The sequence below is a fragment of the Rhea americana genome, unplaced genomic scaffold (assembly GCF_003343005.1).
Source record: "Rhea americana isolate MKP2758 unplaced genomic scaffold, rheAme1 scaffold_2, whole genome shotgun sequence".
NCBI classification, from domain to species: domain Eukaryota; kingdom Metazoa; phylum Chordata; class Aves; order Rheiformes; family Rheidae; genus Rhea; species Rhea americana.
The window spans coordinates 12769554-12785795 of NW_028186149.1; the positions used below are offsets into that span (position 1 = coordinate 12769554).

A 16242-nucleotide genomic window follows, 5' to 3' on the forward strand; every position below is an offset into this window, starting at 1 on the left:
ACAGTGATGCTAGAGGTGGTGCCATTTCCTAGCCTCAGTCGGGCACGGTCTAGACAGCCCTGAGCGAGGGCCCTTTCTCGTTCCGGAGTTTCGCTGCCAACCAGCGCGCAGACCTGTAGCCCCGAAGATTGACAGACACCCTGACCAATAATATTGTGCATTTGTCGAAAGCCGGGGTACCTGTGCCTAATGCGGAACGGGCACGCGGGCGGGACTTCAGGAGCGGCCGCCCAATCGCGAAGGGTCGCATGTGGGCGGGACATCGGCTCGGCCCGGCGGCCGAAAGCGGAGGSAGGAGGAGGAGGGTCAGCTCCATGTGGGCGGGGCGCCGGCCGTCGGGGCCAATGCGATCGCGGGAGAGGCGGGCCGGCGGCGGCCCCGCCCAATGGCGGAGGGCGCGTGGGCGGGGCCGCCGCCGGGCAGTCGGCGGCGGCGGCGGTTGGGCGTTCGGTTGCTGAGCAGCGCACGCAGGCGGGGGAGGGGCGCGCTGGGGCCGCCGCGCGGCGGTTGGCGGCGGGCGCGGGGGGCGGCGGCGGCGGGCGGCGAGGCCCCGGGAGATGTGAGAGCGGCGGCGGCGGCGGGCCCTGCCGCACGCCCGCGCCCTTCCCCTGCCGTCCCGTCCCGTGCCGTCCCCTGCCGCGCGCTGCCCCGGCGGCGGCGGCTGCCGAGGCTCCCGCCGGCCTCCGCGGCCGGGCCCCGCGTTATGTCGTGATCGCGGGCGGGCGGCGCTGCTGCTGCTGCTGCTGCTCATGGGGCTGCTCAGGATCATGCTGCCGCCCAAGTTGCAGCTGCTGGCGGTGCTGGCCTTCGGCGTGGCCGTGCTCTTCCTGGAGAACCAGATCCAGAAGCTGGAGGAGTCCCGCGGCAAGCTGGGTGAGGGGCCGCGCAGCGCCGCGCCGCGGGGGAGGGACCGAGCGGCGCGATGCGAGGGCGCCGCAAAGGGGGCCGCGGGCGGCGGCGGCGGCGGCCCTGCCCCCGAGCTCGTCCGGAGGCGCCGTCCGCGGGGGGAGCGCGGAGCGCAGAGGGCCCGGGGCGGGAGGCGCTGCCGGCGCCGCGGCGCCTCGGAGCGCGGAGGCGCTGGGCGCTGCCGGCGCCGCGGCGGCCTGTGCGCCGCGCCGCAGCCGGGGCGGCCGGGCCGGCGCGGGGACTCGCCCTGCTGCGGCCGCTTCTGTCTTCTCGCCGCTTGACGTCCGGCTCGGACTTTCCGTTAAGGCGCGCTGTGGTGAGGAAGAGCGCGGTGCAGAGGAAGCTGGGGGCATCGTGGTTAATAGCAGGTTGGCAGTCGGTTCCACTCCCGCTGAATCCAACGTGCTGCTTTCTGCCGCTTTTGCTGGGTGTAGTTAGTGCTCACCTAGGTTGTCACTGACCAAAATAACGATGAACTTGARAACTCTTGTGTAAGATTTCTGTTTTTCTGCCCTACAAAGCAGCTTTATAGATTAATTTCTTCCAGGTAAGCAACATCTTGCTTCTTGATCTGCTGTAAGTTGGTCTGCAGAACTTGTATGGACATCATATCCCGTAAGAGTTTCAGGGATGTGGAGGAATGCCAGTTTGAACCTAGTTTGTGGTACCTAGAAGTTGTAAATACAGAGCAATGAGACTTCAGATATTTACCAATGCATGGGACTGAATTACAAATATTGCTGAATTGTCCTCTCATATTAGTTGATTGTGCTAAGATATTTAGATTATGAACGTTTGAAGCTTGTAGAAAGAAATCTGCATGTATGATGTTCCTACTGGTCTTTAAACCAGAAGTGGACTTTGATCCACTTCTAGTGATGTGGGAAGTTTAACATAGCAAGCTTCCAACAGAGCTGGAATCAGCATGACATGATGTTAAGCCAAGTGAATGCCTTAGGGATTTTACTTCTCAGTATTCCTTTTCCATCTTCCTCTCTCTCAACTGGATATTAGAGATCAGAATCCTGGAAATGGCAGCAGTCGACTGTAAGAGTTATGTGACAGTCTTGCTCTGCATATTTTTCATTTGGAAGTTTGAAATAATTAGCATCAAGGCATAACTTTCTGTGGGGACTCAGTTACTGTAAACAAACATTTGAAGTGGAAAGTAAATTATATTGGAGGATAATTTCAAGTAGGTATTAAGATAATGCTCAAGATTCGATAGAATTTTGTATCCCTCTATTTTAAACCGGCTGATGCCAGTGGCTTCAATGCCTCCGTTGCTGGCAATGGATGTTACTTGAGGAAAATCCAGCTCCTGGTATGAAAGGATTAACATAACGTAATGTGAGAATAAAGATTTCTGCTGGTTAGACTTCCTCTTGCTTCTTAATAAATGTGCATTGAACATGATCAAGTTACATGTTTAGAGGATTAAAATACACATCTCATTCTGCTTTGGAACAAGAATCCAATTACTCTGTTGTACTGATTTTATTTTTTAAGAAGAAAACTGTTGTATAGGCTATTTAAAAGTATGATAGAAAGATTTGCTTTGTGAACAATTTATGACTGATTCGCTAAAACCTGCGTAAGGAGAGGAAAAAGGGCATCCTGCAATAGCTTTGATATTAATCCATGTTTTTTAACTAGAAATCGTGCTTGTTAAAAAGCTTCTGGCTGTCTGAAAGTGTCCCTTTTCGCATATTTGGTATGTATTTTGTAAAATAGCAAATGTTAAGGTTTTATAGCAGAAATTACTTGAATGTGTTGGTGATAGTTCTACTGAGATGTAATATAGAGAACGACTTTCTCTAGATCAAACTAATTAGTTGGCTGGATGCACTTGAATTCCAGTCCTTCCCTCCCAGAGAAGGAGGGGGGTGAAGAAATAATGATACTATGATTTCGTAATAACAGCTGAGAAGTCTTTTGGCCTGTTAGTTATGTTTCAGTGTGCTTTTTATCTTAAAAGTCGCATTGTATATAATTTGGGTGCTGCTGTATTGACCTATGATATGTTTTTGTTTTGATATATCAGATAATAAACTTGGAAACTAACTGTAAAAATTAGGCTATGACTAGGAAAGCAGAATGATTTCAGATTTGATAGCAAATAAAATAATCCTTGTTGCGCTCTGATTAGTTCTACAAATAATATTCAGTCATTAATATTCAGTCATTCAGGAAAAAAGAAATGGAACCTCTTTCTTCCTGTAAGCGTAATTCATTCAAATAGGCAAAATTCAATCACAGTAGGGAGTTTTTTCTTTTAAGTTGAGAAGTAGAAGAGATGGAAGCAAATAATCATCACAGATAACTGTTTTTTTTTCCTCTTTCTGATAAGATTATTGTGATCCTAATATTATTTTAAAAATCTTTATGTACCTTTGGATTTTTTTTCCATATTAATGATATATCTCTAATTCAAAAATAAAAAATAATCGAAAACCTCTCTGCAGCTTTTGGGCATTCTAGGCTCTTCTACAATAGTTTGTAGTGGTGAAATCATAAACAGAGCGCTATCAGAACCCAATTTCAAGTACTTTTTTGGTGAGATTTGTACATACAGCTATTAATCCTTCGTACTATCTTCAAGTTTACACATAAGAGCAAGTAACTTGGCAGTCTCCCCAAACTAAGCTGTCCCTCGTTGTTAGTCAGAATTTTAACGGCTTTGTTTTAAGCCTGGTTTAGGTACTTTTCTGTTAGTTTAATCCTCAACGTTTACCTTTCCACACGCAGTACTCCCTATTAGAGTTGCCTGCTCTTGTAACTATCAGTCTTGAAGTAGAAATAATATCTGGTCATCCTCTTGGGATTTTTTGTAGGCCTGGTGGGGTCTCCAAACCTCTGGTTTAAACTGGCCTAACACCAAACACATGTTTCTACTCATCTCCTGTGTTTCCATTAGCGTTCATTGTAAGTTGAATCAAAGAACTGATGCAGCTGGAAGTAATCCAGCCCTCTTTCTTCTCCCTCCCCCAAAATCTTGAAATTATAATCTGACAGTGGTGGGGGAGGAAGGAAAGAGGGAAATTTGTAATGTTTTCTATTTCTTATGTTAAAAAAAATCATTGTATTCTAGATTGGCAAATACTGCAAGCACCTCAAGGCTGAAATGAGGGATGGGAAAGACAGGACCTTATTTAAGGAGAAGGTTATAGGATTGATCAGACAAGGTGAAGATGGGCAAGAAGACAAGGTGGGAAAGCATTGCTCTTGCCTAGGGTGGAAGTGATTTAATATTGTTACTTTCTAATCATGCAGTAGTCTCCATGAAATGGATTTTGAAAATAGTCCATGTCCAAATAACTTAATAAACCATAGCAGAGAGATCAAGGATTCAACAACTTTATTACTGTTTCAGATTATTCCTTCAGTTCATGTTGAAACATTGGTTAGCTTTACTGTGGGACTTACTTTTTCTGCTAAGTGATAAACAAACTTCAGATCTGTTAATTCAGTATCTTGCGTTCAGTATACAGAAATCTGTCACTCAGAAATTCTTAATATTTTGGTTCATTTTGTATTTGAAAATGCACAAATAATTAGAAAGGTGGAAGGACATTCTCTTTGCTTAAATTCAAAGAAAAAAGATAATTGCCACTTTGTATTATTATTATTTAGTTAATTTTCCTGCACCTGTGGATCATGCTGGAGTAGTATTGTTCTAAGTGCTGTACCTAGCAAACAACTGCTTTTTTTTTTTCAAGTGAAATAATTTAACATCTTAGTGATTAAATCTTAAGTTTTCTAGAAATCTGAGAGCATCTCATCTTTAGAGATTTTAGGCATCTTCTGTTTTCTTCACTTGGATAAAACCTGCTGTCTTTAGACCTGTCAGTTGCAGGCGTTTGGAAAATCACTCTGAAAACTGTCTCTCATAATACAGTATACCTGGTTATATATATATATATATAAATATATATTATTTATACTTGGACTTAATTTATAAAGGATATTTGGCAATTGACTGTGGTTTTGGCTACATGGAGCTATGCAAATAATTTACCAGCATTTTTTTTTCAAATATAAATCTGTTACCCATTAGTTACTTTCTTCTGAGTAGCATAAGGCTTTCTTTTCAGAGGCTATTTTCTTGTGTACCATGTATCTAGAAATAGAAGTATTAATGTTGCTTCTGCAAGTATATCTTTAGCTGGTGAAACATTCTTTCACTTCGCTTTGCCTTGCTGAATCTTTCATATTTTCCTCATTTAGTCACTTCATCACTCTTCCCCTTTACCACCCCCCATTTCTTTCCAGGCACCTTTAGAATAAAATTTTAACCACTCCCAGACTATGCTCATCCTTCCCATTGCAAAGTATGTAATAGAGAGATTGTATAAAATTTTATTCCTTGAATCAAGGTGGTGTGTGAACTCTCTTGTGCATATCTATCATTTACTTAAGATCTCACTCTGACTTGACAAGATTGATAGTAATTTAGTCCAATATTTACCTGGATTCATGACGCTGAGAATAGCCAGGTTCTTATATATCATGCACAATTGCATTTTCCTTAGTGCATCTTTGTCATATTTTTGCTTCCATGCTGTGTGTTGTGTTTGTCTCAATGTAGTTTAGGACAGCTTGTGTAGCTATTGTATGTCCTATAAAGGAAAGCAGTTGATCAATCAGCTTTTCACATTGATAAAAAAAGAGTTTTTAAAGATGAGAGGAGGGACAAACTCAGAGGGATTTTGTAAGGTTTCCCTACAGTGTCTACAACTCATATATGGAAGCTTTTTTTTCACCTGGAAAGTCTCAATTTGGGAATCAGCGTTCCAGCTGCTGCTGCTTTTTCTATGAAATTGGACTGCTGGTAATGTCTGGACCCTGACCACTAGCTGTGACAAATACAGAACCGTGCATGTTCTCAAGCACATACCAAGGCAGTTTAGGCTTGCTTTATAGGCTTCAGGGCTTGATATTACCTCTTTTTACTGACATTCCCATATCTCTGCTTCTGGCAGTAAAACTAAAATGGGGCAGAGCATTTTTTCTTTTTTTCTTCCCCTTCTCGAAGAGAGACCCTTTAGTAGTCTCAGCGTGAGAACCTTTAGTACTGTTGAGTCTAGTTGGCAGGCTAATGCTTTTGGTGAAGTAGGCTTGAGTGTTAGCGACTGAGTGAGGGCTGTAACTTCCCTTCTAATATCCCATGCTTTACTAGACAGTTACCAGGCAAAGTGATATTTGTGTTAAAGATATTTTTGAGACCCCTTCTGAGAATAGAAATGAAATGGACTTGGGTAGTCAGATAAAGCATTCAAGTCCAGTCCCTCCTGACATACTGCAGTGGGTGAGGTAATCACCAGATAAAGCATTTCATCTTTCTATATACTCCATCACAAAAGGTCAGATTTGGGCTAAAGCATCTATGTATTTTTTTAATGCACTAATTTAAGAAAGTTTTTAGAAGAACACCAAGGCCTAAAATACCACCTTCCAGGAAAATCCTCAAATAGAGCCGTGACTACGATCAATTGTTTCTGGAGGATAGAAAATGGTTATTGGACAGCCAAAGATGTGCCATGCTTTTCTCTGTTAACAAATGCAATAGTACAGGTGTAGGTGAGAGAGGTTAAGAAATAGGGAATTAGTCCAAGGCTGGGAAAATTGCAAGAGATTTTTCAAAGGTATTTAAGCCTTCCTTTTCCATATGATTGTATTTTTTACAGAGTAAGGGAGATTGGGTTGTTTCAGTAATGGAGTATCTACAGAAACAGACATTTCAATAATATGCTTGGCTCTGAAAGGAAAAGTGGTAACAACTGTTGAAACAAGAAAAGGCAACTTTCAATGCCTTTTATTGCCCTCTGGCCAAGCCAGCTAAAAGACTGATGTTATGGGATAGTGCCATACCATTGCTTTCTTTGTTTTTCTTACTCATTTTCTGCTTCTGAGTATGGAGAAAGTAGCCAAAATTTTCATGTCTGCATGTGTTTCAGTGTCCTTGAAAGTGAATGGTTGCAAATGGCTATGTCTTTTTTTTTTTTTTTTTTTTCTTCCTTAGTTCTGACTAGAGATTCTCATTGAAGGCAGTAGTTTAAAACTCAAGCAAAACCCAAGCTGTTGCTGCCCCTTCCCTCTGCAAATTAGAGTTAAAATTGACCGGTCATTCATTTTATATTCAAAACAAAACAAAAACCTCTTGATAAGCTATTTAAACTTACTTTGGAACTATCACAACAAATTAAGCCTTTGCTTTGTAGTTTATCATATACCTCTGAAATGAAATACATCTTACAGCTTTTTCTTCCTTGTTTCAGAAAGCTGACATCTGTGCAGACTTTTTTTTTTTGGGGGGGGGGGAGGGGGAGGGGCACAGCTTTGTATTGCCCTCTGAAGTTAGAGACGTTTGAACTGTTCATGAGCAAGTGAAAATCACACATTTCCATATCTACTGACTGGCAACCATGAGTCATTGTTAGAATTTTCTGGCCAAACTTATCTCATGTTCTAATAACGAATGCTTTCCTGTAAACTCTTACTTCTTTTTATGAACTAGATGGCTTATGCATACTATCACTTAATTGGCTCAAAAGACAGCTATTTTTAAGGAATTATATGTAATCTGTAGTTGTTGATATTTGAAATGTATTTAAATCTTGTCAAAGCGGTATTAAAACAGTGATAAGTGCTTTGCTTGAAATGTGGTGCTGTCTGTCTATGTATATATTAAGGGCTGACCTAGCAAACATGAACTTGGGCTGTAGAAAAAGCGCCAAACTCTACGTGTATTTGCATAACTTTTTCAACTAGAAATAAAAGGCTGAGTGAAGAGTTCAGTGTTGAGAGAGGAGGCATCCAAARTTTTGCCATCTGGGTGCAGCGTTTTATAAATATGTACAGACTCTTGAATGCAACGTCTTCCTGGCTATATGGACAGGAGGATGAGCAGTGTCTTATTCAAGCCTTACTAGGTTCCTGTGTTGCTCAAGCCAGTCATCAGCTCAGTTGTGTTTAACTACTCCACTCCAAAAAGCTTGTGGCCCTGTGATGTTCTTGTGTTCAAAGCCTAGAATCCTGAGAAAGGCCTCCATCAGAGGAACCTTTAGTCTCTGCAGAGAGAGAAGTCAGCCTCTTTTCTTCTTGGATCTGGGTCAGTCAATTCTTTCTTCTCCCCTCTGACTGCCCGTCTTACGAGTTTTGGAGAACTRAACTCCTTCCATTTGAGATTCCTACAAGTTGTTGGCTCCTGGGTTTAAATATGAGTTGATATCTCGTTGCCATACTAATGGTATAAATTCTCAAAACCCGTGGAAACACTCATGTTGCGCACACATGTTTCTGTGTCAGGAATGTCTGATTATCAAAATATCAGTGTTATTGCAGGATGTGCCCTTGAATTCTGGGGTCTGTCTACTTGATGACTGAGCAAATGACCTTGGTAATTTGTCTCCTTGTGCGCTTATTAGTGAGCCTCACCAGATGTCTCTATGTGCAGCATAGCTTCAGTTCAGCACATCAGAAAACGGAACAAAATATTTCAGCAGAAGCATTACGAAAAAAGTATATTAGACTTCCCCAAAGGTATTTCAGGTGGAGAAAGAACATCTCCCAGAAGTGAAGCTAGCTGTGTGCAAACTAAAAGCATTATGGGATTCAATACTGAGTGCTGAGATGGGAATTGAGGTAAGCATGATTAAATGAGTTGCCCAAGGTCACTTGATGATCCAGGAAAGCAGAGAAGGAAAGATAGTTTTTTCATATGCCAGGTTAATCTCTTAATTGCAGTTCTTTGAAGCTGGAAATAACATTCTCAGACTTCTGTGGGTGAGCTGTACTTCAAAATCAAGGATGTATCCAGAATCACCCCACGGAGGTTTGGCTGGCTAAGCCTCTTAGTTGAGGGTTCCTACAGTTGTAAAGGCTCCTCTGCCTTGCAGTAAAAGAATTATCCTATTCTGTTTTATGATATCATTCCCTGCTTTGTGAACTAATCTTACTTGTCTTCCATCCATGCTGATACGAACACCTCTAGCCTTTCCTTCCCTTTCCCACTACTTTTTGCTGCTGATGCTCTTGTAAAAGTATTATTACCCCATCTCTCTGTGCTTTGTCAAAAAGCTGGTAGGAACACTATATGCAAACAAGGAGACTTGAACTGAAGTAGAAACAAAATAAATATTTGGAATGATAAATGTATAAAGTACAGAGAGGAATCTGAGCAAAGTTGCGAAAGAACACTATGTAATTTCTGATCAAAAAAAGAGGATGTCTCACTACGAAAGGTTTGGTACTTTCCCAGCTCAAGGTGGTGTGTGAGAATTGCACCTAAGAATTCAATTGCCTCTTTTAATCCTATATTGATACAATAGCTTACTTACTAGGGTGAAGCTTGTACTTGTAAAAGCCTGATTGCCAGTCTCTGTAACATTTAAGTAGTTAATGGTAGTAACTAAAATCACTTACAGCTGTTTGGCACCTGCTGTGAAATGGGTTGGAGTTCATTCTCTTGTGTGTGGATGATCAATCTCAAAATTAGTGTTTTACAGTGATTTTGACCCTGACTTGGAGTCTCTGTTGGGGACATCAGTGGGGATAAGAGCGGAGCAGCACAGTTCATTGGACTATCTTTTTCAAATAGAATATAATTTTATCTTAAATAAGCTGAAGCTCAGTTGCTAAGTTTAAAATAATATTTTTTGTTCATCTGTAAACAAAAGGAAGATGAGCATTTGAGGATTAAATCTTCTTTAAAAGACTGGAAGTTAAATTAGATTTTTTTTCTTTTATATGCACAGACACTGATAGAAAAAGCTTTGTGAATCAGTGAATTGGATGTGTGGTGATAGTATCTCCTTTTCCCTTGTGCTTAAAGGAGCAGCCCCCACCTCCAACCCCCCAGATCCTCACAGCACAATACAAAGGGGCCTTAAAAACCGTAACTTTGGTTGGGGAAAAATTCCCCAAGAGCAGTCTCAGGAGAAATCTGCCATACAGCTGTGTTTTGAGGGCAGGTTTTGCAGCCCTAGTATTAGGAAGTAAGCAGTGAGACTGCAGTGCAACACTGCAGCTGCAGGCACGTGCAGAAGGCTGGTGTGAATTACGGGCCTCCGAGACACCTGCAGGTTACTCTGGAGTCCTCCACACTCTGTTTTCAAACAGGGATAAAAGGTGACTCAAACCTGCAAAGGGGCTTCCTTCTCTAGGGCTGCATGTTCCTGCCTTTCTCCTGGAGTTTCATATCCTTAGTTTCATATTGAGTATCTGTGTGTTCCTGAATAATGAACTTATGGATGTGCTTTAGCTTTTTCTGGCTATAAATTAAGGGTATATTCTTACCATAGAGGTATTGCTTGCAAATCTGCAGGGAGCCAGACTACATCTGAGGGTTACTTCATTCTCTAGGATTCAGTGTTTTACTGTTGTCCTGACTTTGCAATATCCTTCAGTCATCGTGGTTCCAATAACRTAACTGCTATAATAATTATTATTCAAGCATTCTTATAGTGATAAAATTCATCACAAGTAGCTAGGAGTCTAGGGCAGTCAGAGAATTAATAAGATAATTAAATTACAAAAAGTATTTGGAAAGAAGCGATACATTGCTTTGGCCTGGTCTTTGTCTGCCTTCCTTTATGTCCTTTCTCTCTCTATCTCTGTTGAAGTTTAAAATGACAGACAGCTGACATCCAATGTTTTTTGTCAACTTGCTGTTTAATTCTGAATACTAATTTGTGTTGAAACATATGTAAAACTTAAGTGCTGTTTTGATAAAACAGCATTTGATGATTTTGAAGTGTTTATGCAAACCTTGTGCTTAATTGCAGTGAAACTGTAAAGAGTGTGGGGATGGGATCTTAGATTCCTTAGATTAAAATGCGTTTTTCCCATTTACTTCCATCACTGGCTTTTTTTTTTTCTCTCAAAAGATACTACATTTTCTTTATACGTGTGTACATACGTGTGTGTGTATATGTATTTTCCCCTTGTGTGCATCTTCCAGTGTTGAGATGTAGAGCTAATTATTGAGACAAATATATTGAAAGGCAGCAGTGATTGATTTCACTTTGAATAAGGTGCAGAAAGGCTGTTAAGAACATGAAGGAGCTTGGAGGTATGGGAGCAACTGAATGGAGGTTATGCTTGTTCCTCTGAGCTTCTGAAAAGTGGAGAGAGAAATCCAGCTGATTCAGTGTTAGCATTTTTTCTTGAATCTTGTGCTTGGTTATCTTTCCATTTTCAGTAATTTTCTTATCTTCCTTTCCGGATATAGTGTTCAGCATATTCAGAAAGATTGCAAAAATAGCAAATGTGTGTTTTCTTTGAGATTTTTGCATCTCTTTACGTTAAGTGTGTGCATACTTTAGAGTAGGTTTTGCAGTGGAAGAAGTCTGTTGTTATTACGTTGCAAAGGTTGTTTAAACTTAAAAATGTTAACCAGCAATTTATTGTGTTATATTAGAGTTGGTTGTGATCATTCTAAGTAACAGATTTATGTGATTCTGAGAAGGGTTTGCAAATTTAGAGTAAAAGGGAATGAAGTCAAAAAGTATGATATGAAAATGATAAAATCTTATTGTGACACATTAAATAGACCAAAATGTGTCTCAAACAAAAGTAGTCAATCATTTTGGCTAGTTTGGTGTGTGAATGATGTATTACACTGAGGAGCAGAAAGTAATTCTTTGCAAGATCTGTTTTTAACTTGTTGATTCTTGTAGTGTTGTGGATTTTCTGTTTTTTTTCAACAAAAGCCGCTGTTTTAGTTCTACTATAAAAATTCTAATGTTTTTTTTGCAACTAAAGTATACCTTGAAGTAGTGGAAAACCATTTGTGCACTTGGGGAAATGAGCAAGCAGAGCACAAGCAAAAAGATGACACTCCTGATCAGATCATAATCAACATGCAAAATGTCATATCTAAATTTCTTACTCTCAAAGTCCTTATTTTCCATGTCTAGTAGGATCATAGTTGAAACAAACAGGCATCTCCTTCCATAGTCTGTGGTGAGTGTACAGTCTGGAAAGGCTTTATTCCCATGCTATGGGATAAGGACAGAAACCTTGTCTAAGTGACTTATATCTATTCACATATATTGACCATAAYGGCAAAAGCCAATGTGGTATTTTTACAAGGATTCTTGGTCGCAAGTGTATTACCACTTTCTGAAGTTGATATTTTGTGTACCAACTACAAAATCAATTGTTCTACGATCTGTGTTAAATAAGCTTTTAGAAAGAAGCSATGATAACAGTTGATTTTGTTGTTGTTGTTTTTTGGGAGGGGGGTTTGTTTTTTCTTTTTGTATACACTTTGGAGCCAAGATTTTCGTGTGTCTGATAAATCAGTAAACCTTCAGCAATGTGTGTGCTCTTAAAAGGGAGAAATGATACTTTCCTGTCAAAATGGCTATAATTGTATACGAGTCCAGCTGCAATRTCCAATGAACTGTACTGAGATGACAGTAATGCTAAAGTGGTTTCCCTTTATCAAGTCAGAACCCGTGTAAATGCTGAATGTCTTGTAGGTCACCACTCCTTTTTTTTTTTTTTTAAGAAAGGATAACACCCTTACGAAGGCCTTGCTTCTTATTTGAAAACACTTTTTTTTTTAAAATAGGTTTCTGAGCAAATTACCTACTGTACATTAACTTGAATGATGCTGTCAGCAGAGCAATCTTTTCAAGATAAATAGCTAATAAATAATTTGCTGTCTTTTGAGGAAGCAATTAGATCTTGCTGTCCATTTTGATTACTTCAAATAGTATAAAGGAGAATTGGACTGATTTTTTTTTTAAGCTACATTCTATTTACAAAAATAACATTTCARGAGTAGATATTTTGCTTTTTTTTGAGAATGTTCTTGCCTTCAAAATGACCTTTTGGAATATGACCTTTAGTTGAATCCGTATTTTACTTCCGTACTATCCTCCTACTTGTACTAAAACAGAWTTTTTTTTTAGATACTTCTAGATTTCCCTCTCATTCCTCTCTTGAATTGTTAATTATAATATGCCACTTGTTGCAGCTTYTGGTGTTTTAAGTGAAGCTAAAAATCAGAGCATCTGCTTCTTTTTTTTAAGTAGTGCCTTTTTAAAGTTTATTTTCAGTATGTGTGCTTYGTGTTTTTGACTATTGATCAAGCCGTAAAAAGAACTAGAAAAACTCTGGCGTGGTGCTTTATTCAGACTTCTAAATGAGTGGTTATAATCTGTTTGTTTTGTGTGTGCAGTATTCTAGGTCTTAGCTGCTATGAGAAGTACTAAAAACTTAATTTTCTAGCAGGCTAGTAGTCTTTTAAACCTTGAATTGCCTCTCAAACATACTTTCTGAGTCAAAAGCAAAGGCTGAATGACCAGAAAGATCTGCCTAAACTTGCRTTTAAATATAGCAGTCTCTATTATGAGTAGTTTTTAGTACTCACTAGAATTTTATCTTTGAAACTATTCAGTGGTTACAGTAGTTAGTGTTAGGTAAAAACTTTTCCATGGAATTGAATTGATGAAACTTCTAAACTTTGAAAAGAGGTTTTGGTTAATGATGTAGAATCACTGTCAGTCATGGAGATGCATAGGTGGACTTGGGAAGTCACAGCGCTTTGCAAGATGCCTAGGAATCTGACAGACGGGCTGTCAAAGTTAGCCATAGGAACGTCAAATGTTGTTCCTGCAGCAGGCTGCCCAGCGTGCTGGTGGGAGACTCTCACCCCGTTGCTAGCTAGGGTGATAAACAGAGGTGTGCCCAGGCAGCAAAGATCAGGGCATGGAGTATTAAGTTTAAGCACTCTTGATTTTCAGTTAAATTTAATGCTTTGGGCTTTGAGCTGCAGTGGCTGAGAAGATGGCATATGTTTGCTCCTGCACAGGAAAGGACAGCAATCCCTTCATCCAACCCTGGAAAAAAATTACTGAGGATATTCGTCAGGCTTTAGTCGTTCATGAGGCATGTTAAATGCATTTGACCTAAAGACAAATTTATCTTGTAAGCATGTGGCCAGCTTAGAGGAGAGTGTTCAGGATGAACTTTGGAAAAGGGGAAATGAGSAGTAGAAAGGATGTATATGTGAGGACCTATGCAACTGCTGTATGTATGAGCTAACCACAGTCTATCTGATTCCAATAAAAAGGCATAGGGCATTGGGGAATATGCTTATTTTCCAAACTGGCTTTCCTGTAGCTTAACATGCAAGAACTGTACTTGGCACTGATTCCTCTGCCGGTATTGTTTTTTCTGTTACACTTTACAATACTGTTAAACTCTTCTCTCCTTTCTGATGTGAAAAACTGATGTAAAACTAAGACTTACAGAAAGAAATAATAAATCAAATAGTAAGATGTTAATATATATCCTCTTCTGGTTTTCCTGTTTGTGCCTTCCAAACCATATTCTGAAAAACATGGTCATGCTAACATATTTGTGGGAGTGTTTTTTTAAACATTTGTGGTCACTGGAGCAAGCCAAAGCATTGTTTATACTGATTTTTATGTTTCTGTTGATATTTGAATGTAGATATAAGGCAATGCTAGTGTGCAAGTTAGGAAAGAGAAATGAGTGAGAAACTATTCACATATTAAAGGTGTTTTCCTTTTTTTTTTTAAAAAAAAAAAATTCATCATACACGAAGAAGGACTGAAGGCACTGAAAGAGGTTTTTCTGTTTCTTTACCGTATCAGAGAACCTTCAGGAATTGGATGTCATTTTTTTTTATTTGCTGGTAGCAATAGAGGTGACTACATGGAATTTCTAAATATATGTGCTGTCTGACTGTCAGGCAGAAGCTTTTGTTAATGTTACATTTAAAGGCATGTGTTTTGTGATAAGTAATGGGATGTAATATATTTCTTGCACTGGTGCTATAAAATTTAAGTAGAAATACTTTGTTTTACTGGAAATGGTGGCAAAAGATTTTTCAATGTTAACTGAGAGAAATACTAGTTTTCAAGAATCAGAGCTGGAAAGTGGTTTATTAAACATTTTTTTAGACCAACTTCCTCCTGTTACGTCATCTTAAAACAAAATGGAAATAAAAATAGCACTTACACCACTTATCTTCTTAACCATGAAAACATGCTGTATGTCTGACAACATGGCACTTGATATCTCAGGTAGCACTCTGTCAAGCTTAAAAACAACAGCAGGGAACTGAAATATGGTGATTGTTCCTAGGCTTGTTTTACTTAATATTAAGTATATGCATGTAAATGTAAACATGAGATGGTACACAGAGATAACTAGTATTTAAGATGCATCCTACATGAAAATCATGTTAGATATTCAGGAACTGTTTTGGATCATTTTTCTGCCCTTCATGGATTTGCATAATCTACAGACTCTCTGCAAATTTCGTTAATCCTTCAATGTTTGTTATATCAGATTCTTCATTAAACAGTGAGCAAAATTGACAGGAATATTCAGCTTTTCTCTCTCTCTCTCTCTCTCTCTCTAATGTCTAAACCTTACAAATTCATATTATGCAGGACTAACAAGTAGTCCAAAGCTTGTCCAACAGATAAAGGTTAACCAAGTGCAGATAAAGGTTAACCAAGTGAAGACATAAAACCATAAAAACAGGCTGGTCTTGTTCAAAACCTTTTTTGCAAGGAATTTTAGGAGCTTAAAACACTGTAATGTTGAAGGATAAGAAATGGATTCATTTCTAAATTGACTAAACTTACTGTTGTCTTGTAATTTTGATAGCACTTTTTATAATTTTCCTGCAGTGTTTAGTATAGGGCATTTTGTGGTGAYGGGATTTTAAGCAACTGCAAGCTATACAAGATTGAATATGTGAATGTAATGTATGCTAATGGATTGTATATATGTCATTGTCTTTTCCCTAGGAGACCCTCATACAGGTTTTGATGGTTGTTTTGTTTGGTTTGAGAGTCAAGAAGCCTTGTTTGGGGCAGTTTGCAGACAGACATAAATAAATACTTTGAGGATAATTATTTTAAGTTTATCACTGCTTCCTGTTTGTTCTAGATGAAAGGTGAAAATCATCTAAAAATATTCCAACATTCCTGAAAAATAATTCACTTCAAAAATTTGCATTTCTTAGCAATTTTGGAGGTGTGCCATTCAAAAAATGCTTGCATATATGCCAAACAGCATAGGAATTAGTTGCCAGAAGTAGTCTTGGATAAATATGGCTATTTGTTTCTCTAACACTTTCTTTAGAAAACAAATGACAGTTGGCACTTTCCCAAACCATGGCTGGGCTGACTGCGATAATCATTCATTTTAGTGCTATTGTTTTATTGTACTGCAGACTTGACAGAGTACAGATTTTATAAATGTGAAAATGAGTTATGCTTTGATTCTCTTTTTGAATAAAGATACCTTCTGATCTAAAGCAAACTTCCTAAACGGCACTTTAGT

General features: G+C 39.5%; 1 protein-coding gene across 1 annotated transcript in view; it reads left to right on the forward strand.

Annotated features, from left to right (window-relative positions):
* Positions 1-513: 513 nt before the first annotated feature.
* HS2ST1 (heparan sulfate 2-O-sulfotransferase 1) overlaps positions 514-16242 on the forward strand; it is an 85611-nt gene continuing 69882 nt past the window's right edge. Inside the window, exon 1 of the mRNA XM_085303516.1 lies at positions 514-873. Coding sequence (XP_085159642.1) covers positions 750-873 — 124 coding nt within the window. The 5' untranslated portion in view covers positions 514-749. The remainder of the gene's footprint in view (positions 874-16242) is intronic.